Here is a 17317-nt window from a genome sequence, read left to right on the forward strand (position 1 = left end):
TGTGTGTGTGTGTGTGTATATCGCCAGTATATTTAAATGTGTGTTTGTGTATCTCAATTTCTCTGTGCATTTGTGTATGTGTGTGAATCCGGGGCACAAGTGTCTTGACCTGCAGCTCCACTGATGGCCACTAGATGGCAGTTTCAAGAACATTGTACTGATGAAGTGACTTGCAACTTCAGTCTTGAAGTAAATGTGCATTGTTTTTCAAGTGATCTCATGGTTTCAGTGACTTATTTGTGCTCTGATTTTGTGCTTTCATGTCATCAAATGATATCAAGAGGGAGTTTCTCCGCTTTTTAAGCCTCCTCGGGGTATCCACACTGCTTTGCTGCTTGTTTTGCGTACCAGGCTTTTCTAGATTACAGTAGTCTATTAGTGACATCACTGTTTATGTAGTGATCTCTCAACTATAAACTCACCAATACCTGTGAGTAATCCGGGGCATTAATTTAACCTCTCATAATTATCCACCTTAAACTAAAGAAAAGGGGCTCCTGTTTTAAACATAAATAAAAATGTCAGCTCATTTACTCATGACTTACTTACTATTATACCTTAATGATGATAAATGGGATGACAGCTTTGTGAGATAGAAGACAAATTATAGTAAATGATGTGTTGAGTCCAAGCTCATAAAAGCGATATTTTGTCTAAAGATTATAATATTGTAACTTGAAATATTCTGCACATTTAGAAATTTAACAAAAGTCTCCACAGTTATTATCCAAAAGCAACAAAACCTTTTCATAAATAACTTTTACATGTGTTGCTCTCAACTCTTGATGTCTGGTACATCTTTTGATGAAGAAAAAGACACATTGTTGTCTTTTGTTTTGTTTTGTTGTCAATTCAAAAGAGATAGTAAAGCGGAGTAAGTCAATTCAGTGCGATTTTTTAAGCAGCGAATGAAAACGAAGTGATCAGACAGACAAACAATCAATCATCTTATTGGGCATCTTACCAAGCAGTGTCCCGTCACCTCGTGGCATTGTGTACTGTGTCCGTGGCAATGACAAGCTTCACACACACCATTATACAGATTCCCATTAACCCTCCGAAACCCAGGAATACACGCCTGAAACAAACACACACACACAAAGAGAGGAAGACAGAAAAGAGAGTTGTCTGTCTTTAAGCTATATTTTTGAAGGTTTTTATTGAAATAGGTGTGTGTGTCTGTATGTCTATGTGTGTTTACCTCACAGGAAGTTCCATCATATTCAGGAGGACAAGAGCAGATTTCTACAGCTGATGCTCTCCTCTCTCCTCTGGCAGAGGGATTAGCTACCTGCATTGAGAATGAGTGGAGTCTACACACACACACACACACACACACACACACACAAACACACACACAGTTATATCAGACATAAAAATGGGGAACATTGACATCTATTTTTACAGTCATACATGCATTCAAAGCATTGGTTACACAAACAGAGCTATTGGGCTGATTATGCTTTTAAGATTTTTATGGCCTGAGTTCATTCTCTCGGGCAGAATTTACTCCCAGACACCCACAGGTTTCAGAAGAGCCGTTCTGATGCTCAGTGTGGTGCCTCTTCTGTGTTTGCTTCATTTGCCAGCCACAGAGGTTGCCACTTGGAAAATATATAACTTCAGTAGGTATTCAAATTGCATATCCATCACTTTATGTTACATTTACTGGATGGTTTCTTTGAATTTAAAAGTAAAAAACGGCCAGCAGTTTTAAAGGGCGTATTTGAAATTAAATGTGTGTGTGTGTTTGTCTCCACCTGTACACAGCGCTGGGTTCTGTGCTATAAGAAGCCCGAACCATCACTCTGGTCACATCAGCTAACACAGACAAGAAATCCCTCCGACTAATCGTCTGGGCGCTCCCTGAAAACCGGAAGTTCTCTGGAAGGAGAGCAATGTGACTGGTGCTTGGCGAGGGCGGGTACACTGGCTGGCCAAACCTTCTGTCAACAATCTTCATCCCGCCTCCCTGGCAGAGAAAGTAGAAGGAAACATGTTTAATTATTTCCTCCTTCTTTGTTGCGCTTTACTTTTAATTCAATAAATCTAGAGATTGGACGCTCTGTAAAACATAAATACAGTATGACACTTCTTTTGGAAAAGACTATGAATTCAACTGAAAAAAAAAAGAGTGAGAGTGAATGATGTGTCATTAGGTAATGAGCTGCAGTTTCTATTGACATTTTGAATGGACTGAATGCAAAGTGAATTGAGCCTGGGCCTGGTATCTGACTATCTCTTGTTGAGAACAGATCAATGGCATGTAGCAGCTAACACAGAGTGACAACTACTGATGGAAGGGGAGAGAGAGAGAGAGAGAGAGAGAGAGAGAGAGAGCTTACCATGCCAATAAACCATTAAATAAAAACTAATTGAAAAAGAGGAGATGGAGGGAGGACTAGAGAGACAGGAAGCAGTAGCAGGGCAGAGAGATGAAGATATAAAGGAAGAAAAGAATGAGAGACAAAGAAAAGAGGAAGATTGACAAGAAAAGAGACTTTTACTGCCTATCCATTATTGTGTCCTACTTCTATGTATCACACCTAATAAATCAAATTCAGTCATCAAAGGCTACAGTTGGCACTTTCTTTCATTTTTATTATTGTGAAGAAATCCTGTGAAAAGACCAAAACCAACAACAATGCATGAGTCCATCTCTCAATACTTCACATCTTCCCCTATGGCGTTTGTACCTTCAAACATGGGTGACAGAAAAACAAGCTACAGCACAGGTTCTGAGACTTTTCACATGTGGGGACCAGCAAGCTAGCAAAGAGTTCACATACATAACGTTTTTTTTTACACTGTGCTGACTGGTATACCAAGCTTTGGCTACACAAACAAAACTTAGCAGGATCAATTTATTGTTGGTTTTGGGTCTTTTCCTTTCATTTGTCAGGGTAAGAAAAACATAGAAAGTCAGTATTTTTCTCTTAACACAAGAAAAATTTACATTTTATTTATTTCTTCAACCTTGTTCCAGAAAAAGCATCTTGTGCTACAAGTAAAAAAACTCAAAATATATTGTTTTGCATTAGTAAGAATTATAGGTTGGGTCAGTCATTCTGGAGAAAAACTGATTGTTGTCCCATTCCGAATGAGGTTTCCCCATTTTCCATTGGGTTATGGTGAATGTGAAGCAAACAAAGTGGCTCGAAGCGTGGAACAGGTGGAATGAGACTCAACAATCAGCTATCTTTCTCCAGAATGACTGACCCAGCCTTTAGTCAAGTTTTCATAAATAAGAAACTCCAGATGCCTATATTTCCAGTACACTGGTTGTTGATATTATTGTCATGAAACGCTTACTATTTACTGTGCCTCTGAAGGCTGATGAAGTGGGCAGGATTGAGAGAAAGAAATGGAAATCAACAAAGCCATACAGACAAACAAAGACAGAGAGATTATTGTCTATTCAGATCCCACAAAGTTACAACCGAGGCACAAGCTTCTTCCTGCGCTTCACAAAACCATGCAACAAACAATATCACAACTCGATGCAGATATGCAGAGAGTAAACAATGTGGAGAAAAGAAAGAAACCAAACGAGACAAAAGGCTGAAAGAGAGACAGTGAAGAGGGAGAAAGACGGTTGACAGTGTGTAGGTGGCTCATTATTGTCATCATTTGGAGAGGCTTTTTGTTGACAACAAGACCGACACTTGTCCTCTCCTCCTCCTCCCATCTCCTCCCTGTCTGTCGATCTCACTGACACGTCTTTAAATAACATAAGCTCCTTGGTCCGGGACTATCCATCTCTCAGTTCTTTCCTGTTTTTTTACTTTTTCGCTCATTTGTATTTCCTGGTTCCCTTCTTTCCCATTTCTTCCTTTCTTCTCCACTTTTTATCTCCTTGTTTATTTCCTTCCTTTCTTCCTTCCTTCCTTCCTTCCACCTCTATCCATTTCCTTCTGCCGTTTCTGTCTTTTCTTCCTTTATTTATTCCTCCTTGCCTTCTTTCTCTCTTGTCTCTTCCTTCCTTAATTTCTCTTTCATCTATTTCTATGCCTTCCTTCCATTGTTTCCTTTTGTCTGTTTGTTTCTTCTTTCCTTCGTTTCCTTCCTTCCTTACATTCTTAATTTCATTTTTTTCCTTTCTTTTGCTTTTCTTTCTGCACAAATGTTTGCATTTTTATGGCACAGTCATATTCATAATTGTCATAATTGTGAAGCATGAACACAATTACTTTTTCAAATTTGTCTCCATATTTAATCTAAAATTGCATTTTTATTCATCTTTTAATTCCTTTCCAGTAAATGCCTGAAAAGCAGATCCTTTCGCAGGTTTTGCAGCTTATTACAGATACAGTATTTGATTTTTTTTTCCAGACTATTCAAAATAAAAGTTGTTTTTCTTTAACGTGCCATTGGAAGAAAGTTGTGTGAGTGTGAAATAACGGGATCTTTTTCTGCAGCTCTGGCGCACCGAACATGTAGAAACGCACACACCAACCTGCTTATGTGACTGTTTTTATTTGTGTGTGTACACTCTCTCTCACACACACACACACACACACACACACACACACAATGTTGTTTTGTGATATAGGAGATATAAACAGTTAACTAATAGTGTTGCTGCTTTGCTTATTGCTGCCATACATCATATCACAACCTGCTCATTATAAAGACATAGAGAGGGAGGGGAGAGAGAGACTCGCTATCTGCATTTTTTATTGCTAAGTTCAGCACTTCTCTGCCAGCTGTAGCTGCTCGCATCTGTGTGTATGTGTGTGTGTGTGTGTGTGTGTGTGTGTAGTGTATTTTTAACAGCTTTTATTTGCTTTTTCATTTAGTGGTCTTCACTGGGGCAAAAGTCAATGGCTTGTGGGAAAAGATAAATAATGCTGAAGACACAAATACATAAACACGCATGTTCGTGTGGGTTTCATCTGCTTGTAGGTTTCATCTGCTTGTGGCCTTTTCCTCCCACTCCAAAACCATGCATGTGTTAAGTGTTAGGAACACTCCTGGTCAATGCCCTTGACCAAGGTGCTGCCCAGAGGACTGGAGCTTATTTACACTGCCCACTGCTCCGGAGGAATCTCCAACATTTAACGACAGGGTTTAATAAAGCAAAACTTTAAAAATCAGAACCTATTACACACACCATATACAATAGTACATGTAGATAAAGGTTGTTCAACAGCTCTTCATTAGACTTTAATATAAAAGTATGCCAGTGTTGAATGATGTCTTTATCTTTGCGTGTTTGAAAACGTACCTCTATAATTAGGTCAGGTTCTGAGGTGACTCTGATGTCTCTGATTTGTTCTTGTTGGTCTATAGTATAAGACACAGTGTAGACCACACTTCCTCCATAGGCTGAGAGCTGAAGGGAGACAGAGAAACAGAGATTAATACATTTAAGTTAGCACAAAAAAAAATATTGACATGATTAATTATGTTTAATGTGTCTACAGGCATACAGCTGATACTCTAGATACTAGAAGTTAGCACTCTTAGCAAGTTGCCACTTGCACACATTGGTAAACTGAGATAGTCAAGTACTGGATTGTTCAGAATCCTTGTGTGTATTAAACTGAGTAAGGGTGTGTTTTATTGTTTAAAATTTAGTTGAGTATACATGTTATTTATATTTCAAAAATGACACAGTCTAGCTTTAAAGAGAGTGCTTCAATATTTGCTCCTCTCCACGCCAACAGGAGGCACATGTAGATTAAGAAGGCAAGTGTATTCAAAGGAAACTGAGAACAACCCTGGACAGAGGTAGCGACTAAGAAGGCTCATAAAAAGGTATCATGTGGGGGCGACCCTATACCTGCCAACGGTTTCACACTAATCCAATGATCTATAGGTCACGCTTCTACGCACCAACAAAGGCAGGAAAGATGAAGACCACTTGCTACTAAAATCAGCTTTGGAATCTCCACAGGGAATCTTTAATCAGTGTCAATATATAAGACTGACAAAGTCAATGAAGCGGACGAAGAAAAGGGGAAACTAGTTTGCATGTCAACACATGGCGTCTAATGTGCAAGAAAGTTGACTTGTAATGTATTTCTACGGTAGGCATATAAGCACAGAAATGTGATGTACTCAACATCTAAAAAAGTCTCAGAAATCCAATCCAAGCACAGAAAAAGCAGCTGAGAATGTTCTTGAATATATTCTTTTTGCATCTTAAAGCTTGGAATTACAAAACATTATTAAATAGTGTCTCAAAAAATGCGACACTAATTTTTTGAAGCTGTAGATGTTTGTTTCAAGTTTGAGTAGTATGTACTGTATAAAATGAACCAGTTAATCTATATTTTGTAGATATATTGTGATAAAGCTACATATGTGAATGTGACAAAAAACGTATTCTCACGCGCACAATTTAACATATTTGTTATCTCTTATGGCAGCAGCACTACTGTACCAACTCCAGTACTACTTCACCAGCAACACAACAAAACCACCACAACTACTGCCTCTACTAATTATAAAAAAAACAATATTCAAAAATGTTTAAAAAGTAAGGAGAACAAGAGTATAACACAATCTTTGTTGTCTTGTGTGTTTCGGTGCAGAGTTTCTGTCGAGTCCACAGAATGAGCTTTAGGTGGAGAAACGCTGTGTCGGCATGATCCTGAAATTTATTATTCTGCTCCAACCTGAACAGTAATGGGTGGGAGAGCAAGATAATAATGCCACCATAAAAACAGAGAGAGGGGGACATTGAGGAAGAGGGGGAGAGAGACCAAGAAATAGAGCTCAAGACAGAGAGAGATAGAGAGGTGTAAGAGGTGGGCTTAATGCCTCTATAAACCTCTTCCATTCTACATCATTACCCGCAGTTCTTAAACCGGGAGGAGGAATCACCCATTTCACAGATGACTGAAAATACACACACACATACACACTAGCGGGGCATGGAGGTGTACTTGGGTGGACATTTTATTGACTAACACTTATTCTCCATCTAAACCCATTTGCTGATTTGGACTCCAAAAGACAGTAAAATCATAGTTTGAACCCACACTACACAGCCTACACGTATCAGACACTTGTGCTGCTCGACCTCCTTCGCCGTTAGCTTATCTGCACTCCAGTATGGGCACTGCGCATTCACACGTAAGTCTCTTACACAGAAAAAAAAACCTCAAGTTTGTTCCACTGCAACAAAAAACACAGCATGATGAAAGCAAAAGACACCACAGAAGATGTTTTTACAAAGACGTGCCAAAGCAGCAGTGTTTATGTAAGATTACACATTGTGCATATGACATATACTATAACAATGGAGTTTAGAAATAGTGGTGGGACATAATGTACCTCTCAAGCCAAATAAAGGAACACATTTGTATTAGAGTAAATATTATAAGCATGCTTATCAAAAAATCCCTTAGGTCTGAAATGAAAACTTACTCTGAGGCAGCACAGCAAGCTGTGAACAACATCTGACAATTCATTTGAAGCTTTGTTGTGTTTCAGGCCACCTGGTGAATGTGTCGAATAACAACTTTTAGTTCTGCTGTGGTCTCCACCAACTCCAGAAGGAAATATCTGGCTCTATAGCTGCTAAATGCTCCTCCATTTTCACCAGGTAGCCACTTAAAAAGTGTCTGTCTGCTGCTTGATGCTGGGAAGGTAGTGTACAGTAGACTTATAGAGCTTTCTGCTAAAAACAGCTGCCTGCTACAGATGGAAATGAGGTGTATCAGAGTCGGACGACTCAACCAAACAGTAATATTACGGGCCGTCAAACTAAAAGACTCTGTTTGACTAGACCAACTAACAACCCCTGATTAACTGACATATTTTATGGATATTTCCCATTATATTCAATGCATAATAATGACAGGGCAGACAAAAAACACAAATAGTGAACACAATAACTGCAGGAAGTTTATGTAGTGAGATGAGTGATTTGGAATAATTTTGAGCAGATCATTTCCTGTGAATATTGCATCAGAGACGAGCTTTACTGATATTTTTGGAAACTCATTTTTAACAATCATATATAATAGGCTCAGGGTCTGTGAATATAGCTTGAGTTGAGGTTTTCACTGACTGTGCCCTTATCCTGTGAATTTAAAAAATAAAAGGGAACCACTAGGCATCGCCGGGGGGGGTGTTGGAGTGGATGAGATGAACCAACATCTAAAAATGTAAATAAAAACATCAAAAGGTTGCTTTAGCTCATAGACTGGTGCAAAAAGTAGTGCATAAAACGTTAATTAAAACATTTTTTTTATATAACATGAAGCTTTAAAGAAAATATGAACTTCTTTCATTTTGATTTGGACATTACAGTTGTACACAGCGGGCATTCCCAGCCTTTTTGGACACAGGTTGCATACTGAATGTGCTTGATTTCACAAAAATAAAACTAAGATAGTGTACCTGCCCTTTGGGTTGGGAGGTAGTGTTGTACAGTAGACAGAACACCAAAAAGGTTGTATAGGTCTGTAAGTGCTTCAACTCACCCACTTGTGTAAAGAGGTATTGCCTAACAAGTTGATTTGCATGTTTTATCCTTGTTTGTATTTTTAATGTTGTGTCCTGTACTGTATAACCTCTTAGAAGAATATGATTTGAGAAGTAGAAGAAGACGCTTTTGCTGCAAATTCTCAGGACCAATTTTGGATTGGTGGCACTTCTACTTCTTTGTGGATTATTCCCTACCCACTTAGCACACCTGAATTTAGCGATTTACTTCCTTTGAAATTATTGACATTTCTCAGAAAACTCATTTCTCTGACGGCATCCACTCAACCTGGACAACAATCGAAGCTTTTGTCATGGCAACCTGATGACCAATCTCTACTCTGGGGAAGAAGAAATAAAAGAAACGAAACACAGGAAAATGAAAGGACCAACAGAATAGCACAGCAGGAGAGGGAAATTAGGGGGAAGGAGAGGGGAATTATGGGCACTGGAAACGAAAGAACAATAAACACTCAGATGCACAGACATACACAGAGCGACAATAGACATCAGTCGGATCCCCCTGAGAGCTTCATAAGCCTGTTATTAACTCTATTAGTGGTGAGAATAAGAAGAATAAGACCTAATCCTCAATGTTCAAACCCTGAGCAAGAATCTGACACAATCTTCATTAAAGTGTCATAGCCATGAGTATATCAATTTATACAAGTCATTTAGTGTAATGTTAAGGAAAATAATCTCACAAAAGAAATATTTATTGAATAAAAGAGAAAATATTGAACTAAATAAGTCTTAGATGGGGATTTTGTGCATTACAGGTCCTGCAAGTGGTATTTTGCATGCTGCAATGCAAATTTATGACTTCAAATTCCTTTAAAAAAAATCCCTGACCTAAAAGTACTGTTGAAAGTTTCAGTGATATATTAGCATCGTCTTTGCTACTGCCGTTAATCAGTTCGAGTGAAAATAAAGCGGACACAAAGAGAAGGTGGAGGAGGAGAAACAGAGAGACTGGAGATAAGAGAATTAAAAAGGAGGGAGGAGGCGGACGGAAATGAGGAGAGAGAAACAAAAGATTGGATAAAGTGCAGCAGGACACTAGGAGAAAGGCACAAACCGAGGATAAAATAAGAGGGCGGAGGAGAGGAGAGTAAACGGGGGGGAGTAAAGTTAGGGGATTTAATTTGCTGCCTATGCTAAGGAGTGGGTTTGGCATGGAGCGAGAAGAGGTGTGAAAATGAGTCACCATCGACCTCACTACTCCTCCAGGGTTCCCGCCAGAGCCCTGATGTAATATGACTTTCCCAAAAAACTTTAAATAAACCAAGTCAGAGCATTTTAATGACCTACAAGTGTTGGTTTTAATACTGTTGTTATTCTGGAAAGGTCAGATTTCTGCCACAATTGGATTTTCCGGGGAGAACAAACAGCTAAAACATCCATTCATAGAGAAAATTGTGCGAAAACAATGAAAAGCATCTTTCTCCCTTTTATGCATTTGTCCCCTCTACACATAAAATTGAAGGTGAATAATAAATTAAATCACAACAGTATCCACTGATTTGGTTCGCTCATAAGTTGTTTTCTCACGTGACAAATGATGAGTTTTCTTGTTATTGAGAACGTGAGCATAAACGACATATTCTCATCACTACTTTTATATTTTATGCAACAAAGAAGAAGAAAAAAAACATTACACAACACTGTTTGGATTCCCTCATCACATACTCTGCGGAGAAACTAAACTATGGTGATATTACAGGTGAAAAGCAAACAACCACCAACTTTGTAGGTGTAGAAGAAAAGTAACTAGGATGAAACAAATGATTGATTGTGGAGTAATGACGGTGCTTAAATTGAAATAAGCTATTAGTATGCAACTTTCTTTTGTGTGTGCCACATGCTAGTTTCTTCAGAGAAATGTGTTTGGCAATCTGCATTCATACGCCTCAATTTTTGGAGCACAAAAGCAGACAGTGCCAACCGGCGCTCTCTTCAGGAGATTGGGCAGAGAGAGAATGGGGGGGGNNGGGGGGGGGGGGGTCGGGGACACAAAGGAAATCATCCTTCAGGAAATGAAAACCAGATTGTCACAAAAGCTTCAGAAAACAAACTCCCCTAAAATGACAAATACACAAACACATGCAGGCATACACAAGAACACACACAGCAAAACAAAGACATTACACACACACCACACACCTGGGTCGGCCTTCTAATTCCTGGTCGTTGCTTTGCAATTGGTATTGGAGTTTTGCAGCTCTTTATATGCTACCGGTTACCCACAGCACACAACACACACACACACACTCATACAGACAGACGGACACAGACTGTTGTTGTTCCTAGCAGTAGGGTTAGATTGGCTCCAGATGGACCAATAGACAGCACAATGGTGAACAACATACAACCAAACTGACGCTCAGATTAAGTGTGTGTGAGTGATATATGTTGGCAAAGAGAAAAGAAAGTCAAAAAAGTAGGAAAACCAAAAATCCAGTCTGTCCGTATTAGCAGTCTGGCAAGTTTGAGCAGCGTATTGTGTATTGAGACAGCCTCTGTGCAGACTGGCTTTTTAGGGTGTTCTTTATCTTGCCTGCTGCAAAATGTAATTGTTATCAATTCTGTACTACAGCATCAGGAAATGGTCATTTCAGCCAGAGATGATTAACACATTAGACGAGAAGAGGGAAACCAGGACAATGACGATGAGGAAGAAACTGGCGCAAATCAGTTGTGAAGCTAAAGGTCCAGTGTGTAACATTTAGGAGGATCCATTAGCAGAAATGGAATATAATATTCATCAGCAATCTTTCATTAGTCTGTAATCACCTGAAAATAAAAATATTTTTCAAACTATATAAAAAATATAATATTTAGATTGCACTAAATCATACACACTGGTCCTTTAATTTGTGTGTTAGTTCAGTTTTATTTACATCATTTAAATTTTCACTCATTTTACTTCAAACGTTACTTCAAGAACATCAGTTTTATAACTAAATTGTAGACTAAAAAAATCAACAAAACGTTAAAAATGACTAATCTACGATTATTCCTAAGAGTATCTTCATTTATGATTTTTTTTAAAACACCTCTTGAGCTTAAGAAGATTCATAAAATGGATTTTATGATCTGGAAACGAGGGCCTACTTTAAACCAAGTCACAGCACACCTCTTTTAGACCCTGAAACTTTTTTTCTTGGTTGTTTTTGGGGTGGTTGAATTATACAATGACTTGGTATTCCCCTGCAGTTTCCTTCGACTCGGGGAATGTTTTGGCAGCTGTGGGATGGTTCTGCTGTCACGCCTTCGGAGGAGGAGGTAACTTTGCTTTGGACTCCATAGCAGCCCAGGGGCCAAGGGGTCTTCTTTTGTAGCATGCAGTGTGTTCACTTGGGGGGTCAGTCTGGGGGTATGAACCCTGAGTGGTGCTGGCAGAGAGGAATGAGGCGGATCGGTTGTCACCTGGTCGTTTGAGGTTCTCTGCATGGTTTTTGCCATCAGATGAAGTTAGGGGTTACATGCCTCAAGGGGATGATTGTGGCAAGAGCTGTGCCCATAGACACTAATACATACACATACATGTGCACAGTTATGGGCATGCATTAATTCTCCCTCATGTACTTACGGTGTGGTTTGAGTCAAGAGTATTTGATTAAGATTAGGTCAAACTTAGGTTAAGGTTACTGTCTGCATTTACTTGTACATATGGTCTAAATGACAGATATTTAATTCAATGAAACTTTATGGCAAACAGACTTTTTCTACACGCTGCAAGAAGTTTCTGTGCTGCAGTAGAAACAGTACAGAAACTAATCTGTGCCACTTCAGGAACAGAAGGAAGCAACATTATTGGATTTTGAGGTGGTTGTGTACAGGACTATGACATGATAATTATCACTGCTGGTGGCAGAGGAGAGAAGGTGGATGGAGATGGACTGCAACTCAGTATGCACATCACATCCAGGAAGATGACTAAGAACAGCTCATTTGCTTCCAGCCTCTTAGAGCCGATCAATTATTGTTCTGCACTCCCACGGCTCGCTGACTCTTGAAAGTCAACTCCAGCAGCTTGCTGTGTATTAGACTTGAAGTAACAAACTATGGCAAGATGACACCCTTTATTCAATACAATAAGTGCAGATCCACCTCTCCGGCTGGGATCGGGCTCACGCACGCAGGCACTGTGGCATTAACTTTAAGTATCAACATCATGCTAAGTCTGTGATAATTAAATGAATATTTAAACACAACACCGGCCTCTATCAGCCTCAACGCCGCCTTAAACAGGTTGGATTTGTCAGGAAATAAGATTGATTTACAGCGCAATAGAAGCGTATTGGCACACAACTGGACTCACACACGCATAATAGATTACTTCACACATCTTGACAGTTATTGAGAGTTAACTTTTATGCCCTTTCATGCTCCCCAGACAAAAGCACAGCAGTGGGGGGGGGGGGGGGACAAAAAGTGCCATCCTCTGCAACAGGAAGTAACAATGAATGAACAAAGATATGCATGGAGCTTTTACACACACTTTCCAGAAACACAAATATGTGTGACACCAAATTATTTGGTTGATGAAAACTGGAGCAAATCCACTGTGATTGATGTAAAGGTACTTTCTCAGCAATGTAAGAGGAAAAAAAGAAAATACGACTGAGAGAAGAAAGTGAGGAAATGGGAGGAGAAATCCATCTCATGCAATCAAGACCTGATTAGGAGTAGCACTATACACAAACTCCTCTACACATTTTTTTCTCTCATAAGTCACAGCTCAGCATCTTGGTAGAGGCCGATGTTTCCTGTGCAGAAAAAGGGAGAATTTTCTTCCACAAAAGGTATTTTACAGAAACACTTAAGACAGATTTCATTCATCACAACTTTGGAGGTGTCAACCTCTATAACAAGGTGAAAACGGAGCATTTTTCTAAAGACCTTTCTGCCTCACGTTTGCACCTGTAGCAGGTTTTCTTCTTAAAAGGAAATGCTTATGATTTTGTATTACTACTTCTTTGTAGGACAATATGGAAGACGAGAAAGATAAAAATGGTTAGAGAAAGTTGGGGTAAGTAGAGGCTGAGTTAAAGAGGGAGTTAGGATGAAATGTAATACAAGCTGGGCTGTGTGTTTGTGTGTGTCTGTCATTTTTGAGCATATTTTGAGCTTTCTTTCATCAGCTGTCAGCAAAGGATGTTTCCTCTCTCCATGATCATCCATCACCCCCTTTATCTCCCTGCTTCAATCTCCCAGTTCCCTCTCTCTTTCTCTCTGTCCATCTCTGTCACTCCTTTTCTCCAAATCATCAGCATTTCCTGTTTTTGAGCCTTTTATCTGTCTTGGCTTTGAATCTGTTAGTAAATCTGGGTACAAGATAGATACAAGGAGGTTAGGATTTGACTGCATTTGAAGGCTGACAAAGTCTGTGACAGTTGATATTTTGTTTGCATATTAAACTTATTTACTTCGGACTGGTTTACAGCTCAAACATTCCCAAAAAGTTAAGGTACTCAACATTTTTTTCAACTCCATCTGCTGATGAAGATCACGACAGATCCAGAGCATTTACTAAATGGATTTTAAGGGGAGATTATTTTGTCAACTGCTGTTTCCAAGGTCAAGAATGAACTTTGAAACTTAACTTTTAGGTCAACATGAACAACAAGTCCTTAAAGTGCTCCAGAAGAAAATGGACATTGGTGCAGTGTTTTAGTTAGTATTTCTGAGTCACAAAGAAAAATACACAACTGATAATTGATATTTAATATTCTATAGACCCAACCCCTTTTGTACACACACATATATGCCACTGTTACTACGAAATAGATATTTTTAACTTAAAAGTTTGGAACCTGTTAAGTGTCTGTCAGTCTTATTAGGTAAAGGTGTCACCAAAACTTCTTAAAAACAAGTTTTAAACATGCAGAGCACTTCATTAAAATAATGCTACTCTTTCATATTTGCAACATTGTGAGTTTATATTTGGCTCTTCATCCCTCCTTATCTGCACTGCACTGCCAACTAAACCAGAAACATTGCAAAAATATTATTTTTAAAAGAGGACACTTTAATGATAATAATGGCTATCCTTGAGCAGCCCCTGGACCTACACAGTTGATAAAATACCCAATGAGCATCAGTGGAACATGCTTCTGGACCAATGAGCATCCACAGGAGCAGACTAATGGGCCAATGAGCATCCTCTGCATTAAAGATACAGGAGGTCATGCACGAGAATTAGGAACGTTATCACACACACATTTATACTCTTATATATCCACTGCTAGCTTGTCATTACAAACACAGCCTGTCACTTCAAATGATACACACTAACATGACAAACCACAGTGTGTGTATGTGTGTGTGTGTGTGTGTGAGAAAGAGTCGCATAATCAAGTCGCATAACATCTATCTCTATAACACAATCAGAGAATGAAGCAAGGAATCGCTTTTTCATACAGTATTCGCACACTGCTCTTGGCGATCACAGACATGTGCATACACACACAGACACACAGACACACACACACACACACACACTGGTAATTTGTTTGTTTCCCATGTTTGGAGGCATTCGGTTCTGCTCCGCTGTCCCTAATGCCTCCAAAACACATCATTATCTGACTTATATAGGCCTGGGAGTGTGTGTGAGTGTTTTTGTGTGCGAGTATGTGTTTGATTGAGAATATGTGTTTCTGTTTGTGTGTGCGCATGTGTGTGAGCGTGTGTTTGTGTGTGTGTGCGCTAAGAGAAAAACAGTTGATTATCGAGTTCAACAGGCGAAACACTGTTTACCCTAAGAGACACAAAGCTAGCGAGAGAGATACAGAGAGAGAGAGAGAGAGAGAGAGAGAAGGGAGCTTGGGGGAAGTAGAGGGAGACGATTTAGGAACAGGGAGGTGAAAAATGGGAGTCCTGGAGAGACGGAGTGAGAGTTAGAGGAGCAGGCCAATGAAAAGAAGCAGGGATGGAGGGATGGTTAGAGGGAGGGAGGGATAGCGGTTCAGACAAAGAAGTGAGATGACAAGCCAGGCCTGCGGGGTGTAAAGTAATGAAATTCTGTGGTATATTCCTCTAAGCCATGACACCCAGACTAACATCACAGTCAGTCTGTTGTTGTAGTAGGGCAACAACTCGACTTCAGAAACATGGACTGCAGCTATTTGCCAGCTGGAGTGATAAAGTCTAATCGTGGCCACAGAAAAACCGTAGCACAAATCTAAACAGTCAACATTAGCAAGAGCAGATACAGAGGAGCACTGCTGGGAGGGAGGTGAACATCCCAGCAGGGTACATTCTCACCAGACTTACATCCAGGGGATATATACTTTTAGATCATAAACTGGATCTGTTTATATATTCAAGTCTGTCCTAATGATGTAGCCTCATGTCAGCTTTTTACATATTTGCCTGTCAACGCTATCATTAGGCTGTAGAACGGTAAGAGCTGGTAATGTTGGGATGTGAACGATCAGTTAGCAGCAAGTAACCTGGCAGTCAGATCACACATTCAACTGCGGCTCACCTTTGTGTTATTGCAGCGTAATCACGTTGGACCAACACCAAATAAAAGCGCACAACTGAGTTACTACTGTGACCTTGAGCGGTCTGATTGTTGGTGCAACACCTTCGGAATAATAAGAAAAACTGCAAAAAAAAAGTTATCTCTCTCTTTCTCACACAATCTCAGCAGCCGTAAGCAATTGAGATTTCAAAAACATCAGTTGCATTGTACAGTAAAATAATTTGAAATTAGGAAATGTTTGCATCTTTTTCTACACCAGACACAGTATATTCAAATCATGCTTGCTATAGAATGGAACAACAGGAATGTCAGAACAATGCAGTCCTGTACAAATTCTACAAAACCATTATGTTTGAGAAAATTATAATGTAAAACATTTGCTCAGACTGAGTTGGAGAGGAGTTATTCAGCTCTGGTATTTCTGTACTGTTATTGCAGCTGTGGGATTATTACTGTTATTTTGTTCAATCTGCATTTTAACAATCTACTTTCAAATACACTGACAGTATTTTTCTAGCAGGTATCTAGGTATAACTTGTGGTACATTGGACATTTTGAGACAATACCCTAGTAGTAGGAGAATCATTATAAGTCATTACTTCAACACATACAGGAATAATCACAGGTACAATTAACTGATAGTTAAATATAATTTGCTGTGTCTGGTTGTCAATGTTCGTCTCAGCTGGACAGGAAAATGTACCCATGAAGAACTGAGAGTGTAAAATGAGGGCAGTCAAAAAAGAAACAAAAAACAATCCAAACTTCATTACTCAGACAATTACAAACAGTAACACGCGAGTTGTGTGCAGTACAAACACTACATTTCCACTGTAAGTGAAGAACCTTTGCTTAATGGTAAATGTTTCTGTAAACGGAAAAAGCAGTTTTGTCTTAAATGTTTAAACCATTTTTATTTTCTGAATTTGGAGAAAGTTGAACTGTAATTTGAGAGTATATAAACAGTATAAGAAGTAAAGCCTAGACCTGCTCTATTTGAAAAGGGTCCTGAGGTAACCTTTGCATTAACGTATGTTTGTGTGTGTGTCTGCATCTAACCTTGTTTCCCAGGTATAGTCCAGGTGCGTTCCAGTAGTAGGCTGAGCCGAGATCATTCACAACATCTGAGTGTCGAACACTCAGATATGGAGGCGTCTGCCTGTGGACAGACCACACTCTTCCTCCTGTATCTCCAACCAGGTGCCAGCCTGTCAGAGTGGTCTCCTACAACACAAGATTCAGAATCAGAATCAGAATCAGAATCAGAATCAGATTTATTGCCAGGTAGGTTTTTACACATACGAGGAATTTGGTGCAATAGTGCTTAAAATATACAATCACACAAAAATATATAAATCACACAAAAATAAACAAATCACACAAGAA

At 39.3% G+C, this 17317-nt stretch overlaps 1 protein-coding gene across 1 annotated transcript in view; it reads right to left on the reverse strand.

Moving 5' to 3' along the window:
- The window catches only part of lama2 (laminin, alpha 2), a gene marked incomplete in the record, with an annotated part of 177548 nt that overhangs the window by 96465 nt on the left and 63766 nt on the right, over window positions 1-17317 (reverse strand). The window contains 5 exon segments of the mRNA XM_035679280.1: window positions 965-1078; window positions 1202-1313; window positions 1761-1972; window positions 5228-5335; window positions 16991-17155. Coding sequence (XP_035535173.1) covers window positions 965-1078; window positions 1202-1313; window positions 1761-1972; window positions 5228-5335; window positions 16991-17155 — 711 coding nt within the window.

The sequence above is a fragment of the Morone saxatilis genome, unplaced genomic scaffold (assembly GCF_004916995.1).
Source record: "Morone saxatilis isolate NCDOM2014 unplaced genomic scaffold, NCSU_SB_2.0 Contig7, whole genome shotgun sequence".
NCBI classification, from domain to species: domain Eukaryota; kingdom Metazoa; phylum Chordata; class Actinopteri; family Moronidae; genus Morone; species Morone saxatilis.